The 15,772-nt window shown below is 40.3% G+C and overlaps 1 protein-coding gene across 1 annotated transcript; it reads left to right on the forward strand.

Annotated features, from left to right (window-relative positions):
- Window positions 1-904: 904 nt before the first annotated feature.
- Window positions 905-12,021, forward strand: LOC134079779 (sodium- and chloride-dependent GABA transporter 2-like). The gene is made up of 14 exons (XM_062535854.1): window positions 905-1,096; window positions 1,791-1,925; window positions 2,097-2,237; window positions 2,523-2,607; window positions 3,011-3,143; window positions 6,489-6,623; window positions 6,733-6,836; window positions 7,626-7,750; window positions 8,176-8,288; window positions 8,410-8,547; window positions 9,481-9,583; window positions 11,012-11,112; window positions 11,581-11,751; window positions 11,899-12,021. Exons 1-14 carry the CDS (start codon window positions 910-912, stop codon window positions 12,019-12,021), a joined length of 1,794 nt encoding a protein of 597 aa, XP_062391838.1. The 5' UTR covers window positions 905-909.
- Window positions 12,022-15,772: the final 3,751 nt, after the last annotated feature.

Raw genomic sequence — 15,772 nt, forward strand, 5'->3', positions numbered from 1 at the left:
CATAGTGTCCTGGGTCCATGAAATAACTGGCATTTAAAAAATAAGTAAAATAAAAATCTGCTGCCTCTATGGGAATTTTAACACATAGGGTTAACATAGGCGCTCCAATACTTACGACCCCTGTATTTCAAAGAAAACATTCATTTATTTACAATACATTATTCATTCACAATGAAATGAATGTCCTTAAATGTTGTTTTTTTTTCATTAAAGGCAATTTCCAAAAGATAATTTGATATTCCTCTTTATAGTCAACTAAGCATGTGTTCCAATACTTATGGAGGTCACTGTAACTGTCATTTGAATCCAATAATGTTTTTTATAACTGATGAAAGTTAGTTACAAAAGATGAAAGCACAATAATCAGTCATGTTTCAGAAACAAGTCAGTGCTCAGATTTTCATTGTCTTGAGAGTTTGTTCTCTATTCTTAGCTAAGAAGAATTTTAATCTTTTTAATCTTATAAATAGTTAGTGAGTAAGGCCCATTGTCCTAACCCTGATTTGACATGTATTATTTCAGTGTGCTACATGTTTCATAAGGTAAACTAGAGCTGGATTATTTTTAACTCTACTCTGGGCAATTACAAAAGTGACCACTGAACACTGAGTGAATCGTGTCAGACATCATGTCAGACAAGTGGGTCGGGCAATCCATTTCTGTATTTTCCTTCTTGTTTCCTTCCCTGTGCTTGTGATGCATGCAATGTCATAAGTGAAAGACCTGTAAGTGGGAGGACCAAAACTTGCCCTTGTGTAACTTACCCCACCTCCATCCCTACCCCTACCCCCCCACCACAACCCCCCCCAAAGGCTGTCTGGTTTATAAACCACCATCCACACTTTCTTTCACAACAGAACCAGCCTGGAGACTGCTTTCTCAGACTGGCCAAGTGTCTGTTTAATCGCCATGACCACCCAGATCAAAGCAGATATGCATGGGACGGATGTCAGTCCTGACAGAGACCAACATGGAAAGATAAATATCAGAGGCAACTGGGGAAGCAAAACTGAATACATCTTGACTGTGATGGGAGCCATTATTGGACCTGGCAATGTGTGGAGGTTTCCTTACCTGTGCTATAAAAACGGGGGAGGTGAGTGGCTTCAGAAGTGTCTGCATGGGGAATGGTGTCTGTGTGTGTGTGTGTGGGGGGTATCGGTAGTTGAAGAGAATCTGGTATCTACAGAGCCTAAACAGGGCAATTCATTTTAGAGGTGGATATTTTTTTGAGTTCCTTTTCTATTCCCTTTCAATGAGTTTTGCTCTCCCTCATAATAGTTGTGTGTTCCCTTGCAATACTTTTAACTTGGTAATGCGAAGCAATACGAAACTATTGTGAGGGAATGCAACCTAAGAGCAAAATAGAAGATTACGAAAATAAATTCCCACAATAAAAAAAATAAATTCCCACCATGCCCCTTTGTGGGCTTCATAGAAATCTTGTGTAGCACTTGTACTGTTCCTTTGTCCTTGCCTTAAATAGTTAAAATGGCATTGTTGTAAAAGGCACAGAAAATGACCCTACCATCTGCATAGCATACGTTTCTGTTGTGACTTGACTGGACACTTGTTCCCCCCGGTCAACTGAGTCCCCACCACCCCTCCTAATCCCCCTCCCCCATTCCTGTGTCTCATATTTCATGATATGTGATGTCAATATTACTAGTCATAAATTCAGGAACAGGTCAGATGGCGTTATGTATTAAGGGTTACGTCTAACTTCAAGTTACATATTCAACCTTGATGGCTGCTAGATGCATGAAACTAATTCTGCCCATATGTCTCAGGTGTTTTCTTCATCCCTTACCTGCTATTCCTGCTCACCTGTGGAATTCCTCTCTTCTTTATGGAGACTGCTCTGGGACAGTATACCAGTCAGGGAGGCATCACCTGCTGGCGTAAGATCTGCCCGCTATTTCAGGGTGAGAGACAATGACAATGATTGTGATGTGATGTAAGTTTAGAGAGAAACACACAGTAGTAACAGAACAAGTAGACAGAACAATAGACATTGCATATAAATGTGTCATTTAAAATGTTTCGGTTTCTTTTAGTCTTTTGGCAAAGCATTACATTGTTTTTTCTCCTTCCAGGCGTAGGTTATGCCAGTCATCTAATCATCGGGTTCAGTGCCACCTCCTATATTGTGATCCTGGCATGGGCCTTTTTCTACCTCTTTTCCTCCTTTAGTGCAGAACTGCCCTGGACAAACTGTGACAACAGCTGGAACACTGGTAAGAGCAACTGGAAAGACCAGTTGATGTAAAAATTGAGTTGCAGTCCCTGTACCCTTTAGGCCATTTTACATTCTTTTCCTGAATCCACCTTGCCTATTAAGGTGTATTGAAGGTTTTTTAACAGCATGACTATCTTTTTCTTTCTGATGAAATAAGAACTACTAATTTCTCATTATCCCAAAATTCATACAGTCATATAATTCATATTCCCACAAGTGCCTAAAATGTTGTTCTTACTTGTAGAAGTAATGACATAATTGCTTGGGATGTTTTTCTGTTCAGAGTCCTGCATGCGCAACACAAAGGATGTGTCCTCAAACAACACCACCGGAGGCAATGGAACACTGCCTGTAGTGGAATTTTGGGAGTAAGTGACTCAATTGGCACTCTCAGTCTGGTACAAAAGACAGAATAAAAGATCCCTCTTATCCAGAGACGTGAATTAATTAAGTCGAAGAAATACTTAGTACTTAAGAATGAATGCAGAGCACTGCCACTTTATTTTGAGTTTTACTTTGTCTTTCTATTTTTACTAAATGTTTAAAATTAAATGTGCTCTTTTACTTATAAATTACTTTTATACTTATACTTTAGCCACTCTCTGATGAAGTATGTGTACTTCTGCTCAAGTGAGGGTTTTGAATACTTTATACAACTTTGCTCTTACCATGCTTCTGATCATGCTATTTCTGTTAATTTTCTAACCATGCTTCTGTTGTTCTCATCTCTCTACCTATCTGTTTCCATCACCCTTCTCTCTGATCTGTTAGGAACCGAGTATTACGCATATCCAAGGGAATAGAAGAAATCGGGAGTGTAAACTACGAGCTGGCGCTGTGTCTGCTCCTGACCTGGGTGATCGTCTACTTCTGCGTGTGGAAGGGCATTAAGTCCACGGGGAAGGTGAGAGCATGCTGGCATTTGACCTGTGCGGAGGGACATAATGAGAACAAAGATATTTGTTCATGTTTGACCTGGTTTGTACTCTTTAGGATTAACATCTGCACAATTTCCTTTCCTCTTTTGATGCGGAAATTTAATGAAGGAGTTCTCTTCAGGGGACTGTTTTCAGTTCTGTCTGTGGGAGAGCTGTGCTCACAAAGAGGAGATTTGCTGTGATCCTCGCATCAAACAGTACTGTACTGTAGATCTGATCTTGGAATGGTGTAAGCACACCTCCCCAAACTTGTTTTCTTTGCTTGGTAGATGTACTGTACCTCCCTCTGTGATGCGTAACCGCTCACACACACTGTGGTATTCTGTAGGCTATTATCAATGATATTGAACAGCACTATGCCTTTTCACATATTTACTGAACTTCTGTGATCAGGCGGACCATAACTCGGCCACCGGTACCATGGCCTACCGGTGTGTTTCCTGAGCACATCGCTATATACCAAGTTTGAATGCTATAGCCTACCTACACCTTCTGTGCCATAGCATTTCAAAAAGGGTAAAGATCATTTCATAGGGTAGCCTGTCAGTGTAAACGTTCCCAGTTATTTCTCTAAAGACCTTATTATGGCTGGATGTGTCGTGTAGCAATTGACCTCATCCACAATTAGTTGTGCAGAGCCCAGGCGCAGAGGATGTGCCAAAGCACTTACGGATCCCAAATGTAGAATAGTTATCGTGGTTATCGTGGCAAAACGTTCTACTGCAGAGGGATTTACTGCACTATGCGACATCTATGCAAGTGACAGTCATTCCCTGCACTATGCGACATCTATGCAAGGGACAGTCATTCCCTGCCTGCATGCGACATCTATGCGGAGTGACCGGTGCGCTGTTGTGTGGAAGGGAAGTGGCTTCAGTGTTAAGGCACAACCGGCAATTGCAGCTTGTGTGGCCGATATATGTGGCATTTTTTGTTCGTATAACATGACATTTGGCTCTGCACACACTTGGGCCATTAGGATGGCACCCACCAAATTTGAGAGCAGTCGGATGAGTGGTTTGAGAGTTCGAGGAACAGACAGACAGACAGAGTGACACACTGCATATAGATAGATAGATAGACAGATAGATAGATGACTCTGTACCCAAAATAGTATTTTTTTTTTTTTTTTTTTTGGTGAGCTAATTATTATAGCCTACATCGCAAACGTTCCCGTGGTTGGTTAATATTACTAGGCTATAGTATAGGTTATAACATTAACTAGCTGACAAGCAAATAAGCGAGCTTTTCACTAGCTTCCGGTCTTACATGCCAGAGAATGCATGAATTAACAACCAGTTATCTGACTTTACTGAGTATTATTTGTGACATAGGCTAATGGGAAAAGATGTAACTTAAGTAGCCTAATGTCAACAAAAACTAGCAGAACATTTCGTTTTCACAACAACAACAACAAAAAAACCAGGACAATTCGGAAAATGTAATATTATTAATTATCCGGGACAATCACTCAAATAAAGAGAACATCTTTCCGAATTGTCTGGTTACGTAGTCCTTTAGCCACCCTGGTGTCTTCACCTTCCTCTCTAAAAGGGACCTCTGAATCCTCTCCTCCTCCCTCTCTTCTGGCTCAGCTGTCTGTCCCGTGTGCCCCACAGCCTGTAGAGGGGGTTGTATTTCAAGGAGAGGCCTGAGATGTGTTTCATTTCTCCTCACCTCTTCTGAGCCTGTCTGCACTGTGTGAGCAGGGAGGGAGTGTGCTTTTCTCAGCACTGAGGCAGGTTCTTGAGTGTTTCTAATCCAGATCCACCAACCTGCTTTTACAGTAGCTCTGGTCTCACAGAAGCTCTGTGTTTTTTTATTTAAGTCCTCTGTCTGTGTTTATTTCAGCTATCTGTCATGGTCTGCAAAGGCCTTCCTGTTAGGACACTGTGTTTTAAGTTGGGCAGGTGAGACTGGCAATGGTGAGCGCAGCCTGTTCAACAGGAGTTTAATACAGTAGTGTAAACCTTTACGCCAGCTAGGCCCCAAGAAGCCCTTGACCATTTCAGAGCCCTGTCTGCCTCCCAATTGCTCTGACCAAAGTATGGGCTGCTGGTCACAATGATGTGATGATGTTACTGGTAGGCCTATTTTAACTATTTTGATGTATTGAGAATTAGTAATTCACTACCATTAAGTAAGAGTAATTTTGCCTGTAGAATATATATATATGTTTCCACAATCTGTCAAGGTTGCTTTGGCAGCTCTGGGGGTATCATTGGTTCAGGGTGTAGTGGTTGACATTTGGCACATAGCCTGCCACACTGGGCAGTGGGCACCACTTCTGTGATTTGAGCACAGTCCCAACGACCACCCAATGCATTTCCCTCTGGTAAAACGATGCGCTAGCCCTTTCATCAATAGGTCATCATTCATATGTAACTCAATTTGGTGGACCCAGTAGGGTTTCAGATGCTGGGACAGACAGCTCTTCGTTCCATGGCCACCGTCTCTTGCATTAACATCAGCTGGCCGCAGCTGGAATCCTACTGTCTGTGTTTTGATATCTGTTGAAGTTTAGAGTGGGATGCAAGTAGGTTGTTGCATCTTTTGTTGTTGAAGATTTGCACCTCTCCTCCCAGCTGTGCTTCCTACTTCCAGTAGTGGTTTGTAGTCTGTCTCTATTGTGAAGTGTAGTCCGATGAGGTACTGTAATAAGCTAATGCCTCCTTTTCCACACTGCCCCATGTTATCCTGTCTCTGCATAAAGACTGCTCTCAGGCCAAACTTTGTTTCATATGTGACCCTTCCCAAGAAGTGCTTAGCGTTCATGTCCCGTGGGATGAGCAATCTTTCATTGCACTGATTACTCAGTGCAGGCCCTATGCATGTGGCACTAACCTTTTGTCCCACACACAGGACCTCAGGCTGTGCAAAGGCGTACTTTTCATTCAGAGGGGAGAGGGTTAAAAGCACGAGTTTTCCGTACATTTAACATTCAACTGTTGCCATGAGTAAACAAAACTAGTCCACAAGCATTACATTGAAGATGTTGACTGGCATTTTAAACAGCAAATTTTTGCCAGTTCCACGGACAACTGTTCATATTATCCTCTCTTTTATGCATCTCTTTAAGTTTTGTTTTACATGCAACATCCATTGTCGATGATGACACACCCTTGGTGGAAAAGCGGGCTGGTTCACCAGATAGTGCTACAGTTCAAAGAATTTAGAACGGAATGTGTAGCGAAGCTAATATGTCTTTCTCTGCAGACTTGTCACTCACAATGTGGTGTCCATAGCAATACACCCTGTCAAGACATGCTTTCTCAATAACAGTACTTACGGTGATATGGTTTCTTTGGCAGGCTGCGTACTTCACGGCCACGTTCCCTTATCTTACCCTGCTGGCTCTGCTCATCCGTGGCATCACCCTCCCCGGGGCCATGAATGGCATTACCTACTACCTCTACCCCAACATCTCACGGCTGTCCGACCCACAGGTTTAGATAATTTTGATATTTCTCATTATATTCTTCTATATTATGTTTTACCAATTAAACAGTGAGCAGTGAACGGTGTCACTAAAATGTGGTTGTTTTGTGGCTCAAGGTTTGGATGGATGCAGGCACGCAGATCTTCTTTTCCTATGCAATCAGCTTGGGCTTTCTCACATCTCTGGGCAGCTACAACAACTTCAACAATGACTGCTACAAGTACGGCCAAAAATAACATCTGTTAACTGTACAGTTCTGCCTCTCACTGGCCTTGGCTCATAGCCGCAAAATTGCAGCCCCTTGGATTGACAAGTGGGAGACAGGAAGGAGGCAAAACCCCTATGGGTGCCAGTGTTAGGAGCGAGGCCGTAGCCATGACCTTATCTGTGGCGAGGTTCCCACCATGCAAAACTATTTTGAAAAAGCACGAACATGCCAACATGTAGAATTACAACCACGGCCTTTAACTGGTGAACAGAGGTGCAAATCATCTCCTTTCCTCTCGTTGGTTACTGTCAATGATTCATATTACAGTAACTGTAGGCTATCACTGTGAGTGCATACTAAATGTTTTTTTCCATTGCACATTTGCAAAATGGCTGTAATTCCATTGACCTATATTACTAACCTACCAGTACTACTTTTTGCTACGTTGACAGACAGACATAACAGCGGTAGCTGATGCAATAAATGGAAGTTGTTGATGGCAAGAGATTAAAAAAAAAAAAAAAAAAAAAATGTTTATGGAATAACTGTGTGGAAAAATGTTGCATTATTTATGTTTGATTACATTTGCCACTGACCGTTTCAGATGGTGGTGATTGTTAGGTTCCTGTAGTACAGCATTTTTTGTCCTGTTGTCCACAGAGAAAGAGACATCATTGCAAGCGGTTATATGCATACCAACAATTGACATGAACATAGACATCACTGATGACACTGTCGACATTAAAGCAAGATGATGATGAGTTTTTGCATTATGTTACTTTAAACATATCCCCCCCCCAGGGACTCGTTCCTGTTATGTCTGCTGAACAGTGGTACCAGTTTCATTTCCGGCTTTGCCATCTTCTCTATACTGGGGTTCATGACCCACGAACAGGGTGTGAACATCTCAGAGGTGGCCGATTCTGGTGAGTGCACAAACTCATTTAAATTCAATTCTATTTATTGAGGTAGTACAATGGCACTGGATATTGTTTGAAAGATTCCCCCGTCTTTAAATGGGCCGGGGGCATGAAAGTTACTTACATGTATGTGGAATAGGGTGTGATTTATAGGATGACAGACAGTAGAACACCATTGAGGCACAAAGAGCCTGTTAGAATGCCTTTAAAACATTAAAACAAACAAAATTACTGTTTTATAAATTTTATATAAATTACTCTTATATAAAATTATACAATCATACTAAATATATACTAAATAAAAATAAATGTGAAAACTACAGAAGCATAGTAAATAACTTGTATAACTGTCTAATTATTATTGGTATCTTTCATTTAGAGTTGTCTGTGTGATTTTGATCTAGTGTTACTTCTTGATGTCTGTGTTCCAGGTCCTGGATTAGCATTCATTGTGTACCCAAGGGCTGTGGCCATGATGCCAGTGCCACAGGTGTGGTCGGCTTGTTTCTTCCTCATGATCATCCTCTTAGGCTTGGACAGCCAGGTACAACTCTCACTTCCTTTTCACGCTAAACCAGTCTACACTTCCCTAACACCAATGCAATGCAGGTTATCCACACGTCACACGGCTTATTTTACTGATCTCTGTCATGGCCTCGTTGTAGTTTGTAGGCTTGGACTGTCTGATGACCTCATTGGTGGATATATTCCCCACCCAACTCCGCAAGGGCTTCAGGCGGGAGCTGCTCCTGCTGGCTATCTGCACCGGGGCTTTTCTGATTGGCCTCAGCTTTGTGACAGAGGTAAGGAATGAACGTACACAAATATATACACACAAATCTACAGTACACACACATGACACATACACTTTATTGCCAAAAGTATTGGTCTTGATCCCCATATGAACTTCAGTCACATCCTATTCCACATCCTGGTTCACTCTTTGTACTGTAGCTATAACAGCTTCAACTCTGGGAAGGCCTTCCACAAGGTTTAGGAGTGTGTTTATGGGCATTTTTTACCATTCTTCCAGAAGCGCATTTGTGAGGTCTCACACTGATGTTGGACGAGGAGACTGGCTCTCAGTCTGCACTCTAATTCATCTCAAAGGTGTTCTGTTGGGTTGAGGTCAGGACTCTGTGCAGGCCAGTCAAGTTCATCCACACCAGACTCCGTCATCCATGTCTCTAGAGAGCCAGTCTCCTCGCCCAACACCAGTGTATGACCTCACAAATGCGCTTCTAGAAGAATGGCCAAAAAATTCTATAAACACACTCCTAAACCTTGTGGAGCCCCCTGAAAAGTCACAAAAGCAGTTATAGCTGCAAAGGGTGGACCAATGTCATATTAAGCCCTATGGATTAAGAATGGGATGTCACTTAAGTTATTAGGGGGGTCAAGGCAAGTGACCCGATACTTTTGGTAATATAGTATATATTGATATTCATATTGTCCATTCTCACTTATTCTTACCGATCTTACTCTTCTCTTTGTTGTATTGTTTGCCTGTTTTATGTATTCTCATTGTTGTTTATTATGCCACAGTGCAGAATAACACTCCATATAGTATGTATCTCTGTTTAAAGAGTTAAAATGTTTAAACTGTTAAAATGGAAAGGTATGTGGTTTTAGAAAGGCACTCAACCAGTCTTTATACTTTATACAGTCTGATAAACTTGTGGATGTTCTGCTGTTGCATGGTGTTTTGTGTGCCTCATGTTCTTATATGGTGTCAGGGGGGACTGTACATTCTACAGCTGATGGACCATCACGTGTGCAGCGGAACCACTCTTCTCATCCTGTCCCTCTGTCAATCCATCAGCATAGCCTGGGTCTACGGTCAGTTCACTCACTGATACACCCACAGTGATACAATATGCACTTACAAATTCATGGCCTACTGAAAGAATGCTCTTTTTTGCCTGTTTGATTGGTATTTCATTATTTGTTTGGCAAGTTCAAAAGGTTTGCACAGCTTAGGGCACAGAAATGGACAGTAGCGGCACTGTCTATGAAAGTCTGTTAACTGGCAACAACATAACGGCTAGTCATCTTCAAGCTAGAATAAAACAATGCATTAATGCACGGAGATCTAGCAGCTCTGGAAGATGCACTGAGCTTCAGTAGAGGATAACCATCTCAGAATCTGACTGGTGCATTTCATCAAAGAAGGATTAGCCCAAATCTACAGTTGTGTTTGTTGGAGTCTAGTTGTGTCCTGAACCATCATGAGTGTCTGTGGAGTGTATCACTACAATACCCTTATTGCTACTTCTGTACAGTTGTTTACAGTGGTGGACGAAGTACATTGATTATGTACTTAAGTGAACGTATAGATACCTTGTGTCAAATATTACTTGAGTAAAAGTGAAAGTACCCACTTTGAATTTTCACTTAAGTAGAAGTATAAAAGTATTTGCCTTCACATATACTTAAGTATTAAAAGTAAAAGTACTTCAATTAATTATGGTTCTAATGGCTTAAATATAATTATAATTTATCATTTTCACATCAAAGCTCTGCTAAATCAGCTTATATAAGGTGAACTACTAATACCACTCTTCAAATACTTTCTTACATTTGTCTATTTAAAAGAGTATAAGCACAAAGCATTAGAAGCTATCTACAGTGGGGAGAACATGATACCATGCTAAAGTTGCCCAAAAAGAGAAATATAAAATCATCATTGACAATTGATCTTAATGCCTTAATTCAAAAAATGAGTAAAAATCTAACTGCAAACAAACAGATTGCCACGGTGCTTTTTCCAGTAGGCCTATTAGCCTGTTTGATGCACATTGAGCTCAATGCAAACCAAACAGGCTAATACTGTAGGCCTACTGGAAAAAGCACCATGCCAATCTCTAGCTGTGGTGAAGGGTATGATGATGTGGGGCTATTTTAATTCTAACGGCCAAGGGAACTTTATCAGGATGCATTTATCCTGGATCCATGAAATAGCTGTCCTAAATAAAAATCTACCTGCCCCTATGTTAACCCTATGTGTTAAATTCCCATAGAGTTACATAGGGGGTCAAATACTCCTTCCCCCTAGCATTTAAGAACATTTATTTATTTACGATAGCCTACATTCTTCAATCACAAAGAGAATTGGTGTCCTTAGAGCCTTAAGTAAATAAATACTTAAGTAAAGTACAGATACATCAATATGCTACTTAAGTATTGTAACGAATTACATGTACTTCGCTACTGTCCACCACTGGTTGTTTAGGGAGAGCTCTAACATCATGTCTTCTTATGAACCAGGTGCTGAACGCTTCTATGGGAACATAACTGAGATGATCGGGTACAAACCAGCACCTGTGATGAAGTACTGCTGGCTCTTCATCACTCCTACAGTGTGTGTGGTAAGGCTCATTCTCCTCATCACTCCTACAGTCTGGACCACTTCAGGAGAACATTAGACAGGTTCTTGACAATTCAGGTGACAAGAAATGACTGTGGCAGGGTCATGGATGTATAGTATTATGCTGACCCGCTATCCCTGTCGTACAGTATACCTTTATGTTGGCTTTTTTGGGATTGTATATATGGACGGATGGGTTCACATATTATGGTATACAGTACATTTCACTTATGATTTGGTTATGGTTTACTGGAGCCCGCTCTGGAAAGGAACTTGGCTTCCATCTGTACGTTCAGTCACACATTTTGTTTATCTTGATTGGACCGTGCCACCCACAGAAAGCTGAGTGAGTTATTTTGCAATGTAGATAGGCAACAGAATATGTCCACGAATACATAGGCCTACGTAAAGGAACGAATACATGTGTTCACTACTCTACTCACTCCCTCTACTTTCCTCTTGTCCATAGGGCACATTGATTTTCTCCATTGTGAGGTACTCTCCTCTGAAATTCAGCCACACGTATGTGTACCCTGTTTGGGCCAACGTCATTGGCTGGTTCTTAGCCTTCATCTCTCTTTCTCTCATCCCAATCTGGATCATCTACAAACTGTTTGTGGGCAAAGGCCCCCTGAAAGATGTAAGTTCAAGGTTATTGGTGCCATTTCAATGTTTCTGAAGATGATCAAAGCACTACCATATATATATTAATTTTGTTGTAAAGTATCAGCACTCATATAACGTACAAGTTACTTAATTATTTTTAATATACTTTTCTTATTTTCAGCGATTTCTCCAACTTTGCCGTCCAGTGGATGATCTCCCTCTGGACCACGCGTACAAACCTGCCAACTTCCACCTAACTGTCTCATCCAATGGTGTTTCTGACGTGAACTTATTGATGAAATAAGGCCTTTGAAGGCGTAAAGGATAAGAACTCCTTCGAAGCCTACAAAAGGAAAGCATCCATGTGCCTTCAGAGACTTATGGTATGTTCACGTGCTATGGTAATTATGGTAAATACCAAAAGCCGGTGTGAAAAATGTATATGAACAACCCCTCATGTGGTATTTTCCACTGGGCAACTCGTTGAATATTTTGACGAGTTGCCGAGATGAGATAACCTTTGACTTTTTCAAAATAGTACCCGTAAATTCCCGACTATTAGCCGCGGTTTATACATTGATTTTGCAAAATTTCTTCAGCTATGAGGTTAATACAGGGGGGCAGTTAATATGGTGTTAATATGGTTGTGTTTCTTGTAACTTGCATAAAACACTGTCCTGCGGCTTATACACAATGCGGCTTATATGCGGGAAATTACTGTAGCAAGCAACGGAAGAGTCGTGCATGGTAGCATTGTACACTACTACCATAAACTAACATTTTTTTGCTACTGTAAGCGGATAGTTTCTGTAGCCTATACAATGTTGTGTCATTGACAATTGTGCAATGTTTTGTGCAACACTCTGCGTCAGCTTTGAAAATACTGTTATGGTTCGGTGTTACCTACTCAGAGCGATGCAAGATAGCAGTAAATAATAGGGGTCTCCTAGTAATGAGTGGTCAGGCAATTTACTAATTTCCCAACAGTGCGTCAACAAAAGCACTTGAACACAACACACTGGTAAATACCAGTTCACAAATGGAAAATATCATCTTTTCCATAGCACGTGAACACACACAGCATATACTGTCTTTATTTTTTTATTACAGGACTATTTTTTACCGTTGTACTATTACAAATTGCACAAGCTGTTAGTTTCCACCTCATATTAGACCAGCTCTCCTGAGGTATAAGAAACATATGTAGTATAGACATACTGTACAGTTTAGTTTGTAGATTGGAATTGGATGTGTGATAGATCAGCATCAGATCTATACGAGACTCATCAACTCTAGCCTCCTAACTACCAGAGGTTTGTTTTGTCATCTCTAGAGGACATTTGTAAACTTGAGTATCTCCCAGACCATGCATGCTATGCTAACTCCTTTCGTTCTCTATAGAGGACATCCAGGACTTTTAATTGACACCAAATTTATGTAGGTGGGGTTTTGGGAACTTCCTCTTTTTTCTTGAAATGTCATTGATCAAGTGGACACAATTTTCCAGAAAGAAAAGGAGGAAGTTCCCAAAACTCCACCCCCAAATATTTGATATCATTTCAAAGCCCTGAAAGTCCTCTTTAGAGATCAACAGGAACTAGCTCATTAGTATGTACTGTATGGTGTAGGAGGTATTCCAGTTTGAAAAGATCCTCTAGAGAGGACAACAATTCTGTTAAGTCAAATTACAGTAGGCTAGCCAACCGCACTGTGGAATGTGATTTAACACTAAAATGTAGCCATTGCCTTATTTTGGCTAATACTTTATTTTTATATTGGAATGTTAATTACAGTTTTGTATTATTTGTATTATTCGCTATGTCATACATCACCATCTGTACAGATGCACATTCAACTACTGTATGTATGTATTAAAGGGTAACTCACCTATTTAATGTTTTGAAAAAGTTAATTTGTTTCAATGATGAGATTATTATTGCATTATATGGGTGCGTAATATACTGCTAAAATATATGTTTATGATAAAAGGATGTTCATGGGTGTCCACACGTGGGTTACATTACATTACATTACATTACATTACATTACATTTGGCTGACGCTTTTTAACCAAAGTGACTTACAGTACAGCATGGTAAAACATTTGACGTTTTTAAGAGCAATTCTAACAACAATTAAAAAAACACACACACACACACACACACACACACACACACAATAGGAGTATAGCAAGTGCATCAATGAGTGCAATTGTCTGTAGTAGTGCTACAAAATGTGTTTTGGAATCGCCATTTGACACAAAGAGCGTGACAAAGTGCAATGCAATCACGGGGGCGCTATTTTTTTCCCCTTGCCATAAAGATACATCAAACCAGGCAAAACATTTTGCCAAAAAACATTAAAAAAAAAAAAAAAAAAAAAAAATAATTCAACAATATAATAATTGACAATTAAATTATGAAACTGAATATTGAAAATTGAAATGCAAAATGAATTGCCATTTGAATTTTGAGAAAAGTACCATGGCAAAATGGAATGCAATTCAATCCATGTTTATTCAAATTTTTAACCAAAATAAATCAAATTGATTTGATGATTGCATTGTCACTTTGGGTCCGTGTAACGCTTTGCAGTGCTTTGTTCTATTTTCAGAATTCACATGAAAAAATGAAAAATGGGTTCAAAACTTTCATTATCCATTTTTCAGACTACTCAGCAAATGGAAAATTTATGCTATTTTTAACTTTCGAGTGTGGTTTTTGAAACGGTAAATAATGAATTTGAAAGAAAACTAAAACTGAGTCCATTTTCCAATTTTCTATTTCGGCATCGTGGTTGGATTGAACCAAACGCGCCAAGGGATGTACGAGTGACACCTCTTGCCGGTTGTAGAGATGGGCTATAAATGATACAGATAGAGTTATTATCAAGTCAAATTCATGCCGAGTGAGCTCGAGACGTATGCCTATATCTACCAGACCGACTGGAGGCGATTGAGGACCGCTCACATCCTCAATCCCTGCCCCCTCGATGGTTAGACTTCATGACCTTCAGATAGCTTAACACTTGCACTTGTTGCAATCTCTGCTGATGGTGGTGGTGGTGGTGGGGGATCTATGGTGCAGGGTCGATGATGCTTTGATGCCACCTATGTATACGATAGCATTTGTTCACGGTTGTTGACGGTTTGGATTAATGTTAGCAACCCTACCAAACAAAACTACTAACAAAAACCTCTCCACCAACATGCCTAGAAGCTGTTAAACAACAAGTTGACAAGAGTAAGCTCATTAATGGCATCCCATTCTTAACCCAAGCAGACATCGGGTGAAGTGAAACCTCTGGGCCACAACGCAACTCTCCTCGGTAACCCCCAGCGGTCATGGTTCAGTCCAACCCCAAGCGCAAAAATACAAAGTTAGAATATTGAGTCATTGTTTGACTTTCAAACTTCTGAGGAGAAAATCCCAAGCGTACCCAATGCAAAAAATAAAACCCGCAACAGTCATCAATGTACCTGTAGTCTGAAAAATGGATAATTGAAATTTTAAGCCAATTTTTCATTCCTCTCATGTGAAATCTGCAAATAGAACAAAGCACTGCAAAGTGTTACACGGACCACTTTGCATATTAAAATACGTTTTGAAAGAATGTATTGCAAATTGCAATATTAAATTGCATAATGAATTAGCAATTGCATAATGTAATGTCTTTTAGAATTGCATATTGCAGAATGCATTCTAATTTGGTCCATGTAACGCTTTGCAGTGCTTTGTTCTATTTGCAGAATTCACATGAGAAAATGAAAAATGGGTCCAAAACTTTCATTATCCATTTGTCAGACTACTACTAACTATTTTTAACTTTCGAGTGTGGTTTTTATTTCATGCCGCCTATGTAAGCCTACGATAGCATTTGTTCACGGTTGTTGACTGTTTGAATAAATGTGAGCAACCCTACCCATGAACAAAAACCTCTCCACCAACATGCCTACAGAAGCTGTTAAACAACAAGTTGACAAGAGTAAGCCCATTAATAACATCCGATTTGTAACCCAAGCAGACATCAGGTGAAGTGAAACCTCTGGGCCACAAT

Source organism: Sardina pilchardus, chromosome 5, assembly GCF_963854185.1.
Source record: "Sardina pilchardus chromosome 5, fSarPil1.1, whole genome shotgun sequence".
In the NCBI taxonomy this organism is placed as follows: domain Eukaryota; kingdom Metazoa; phylum Chordata; class Actinopteri; order Clupeiformes; family Clupeidae; genus Sardina; species Sardina pilchardus.

What these genes read in the sequence shown, in the direction of transcription:
- LOC134079779 (XM_062535854.1), top strand. Translation starts at nt 910, where the DNA reads ATGACCACCCAGATCAAAGCAGATATGCATGGGACGGATGTCAGTCCT. An exon ending in GATCTGCCCGCTATTTCAGG is followed by an intron (nt 1,926 to 2,096) that starts GTGAGAGACAAT and finishes TTCTCCTTCCAG; the next exon opens with GCGTAGGTTATGCCAGTCAT. An exon ending in CCTGTAGTGGAATTTTGGGA is followed by an intron (nt 2,608 to 3,010) that starts GTAAGTGACTCA and finishes CTGATCTGTTAG; the next exon opens with GAACCGAGTATTACGCATAT.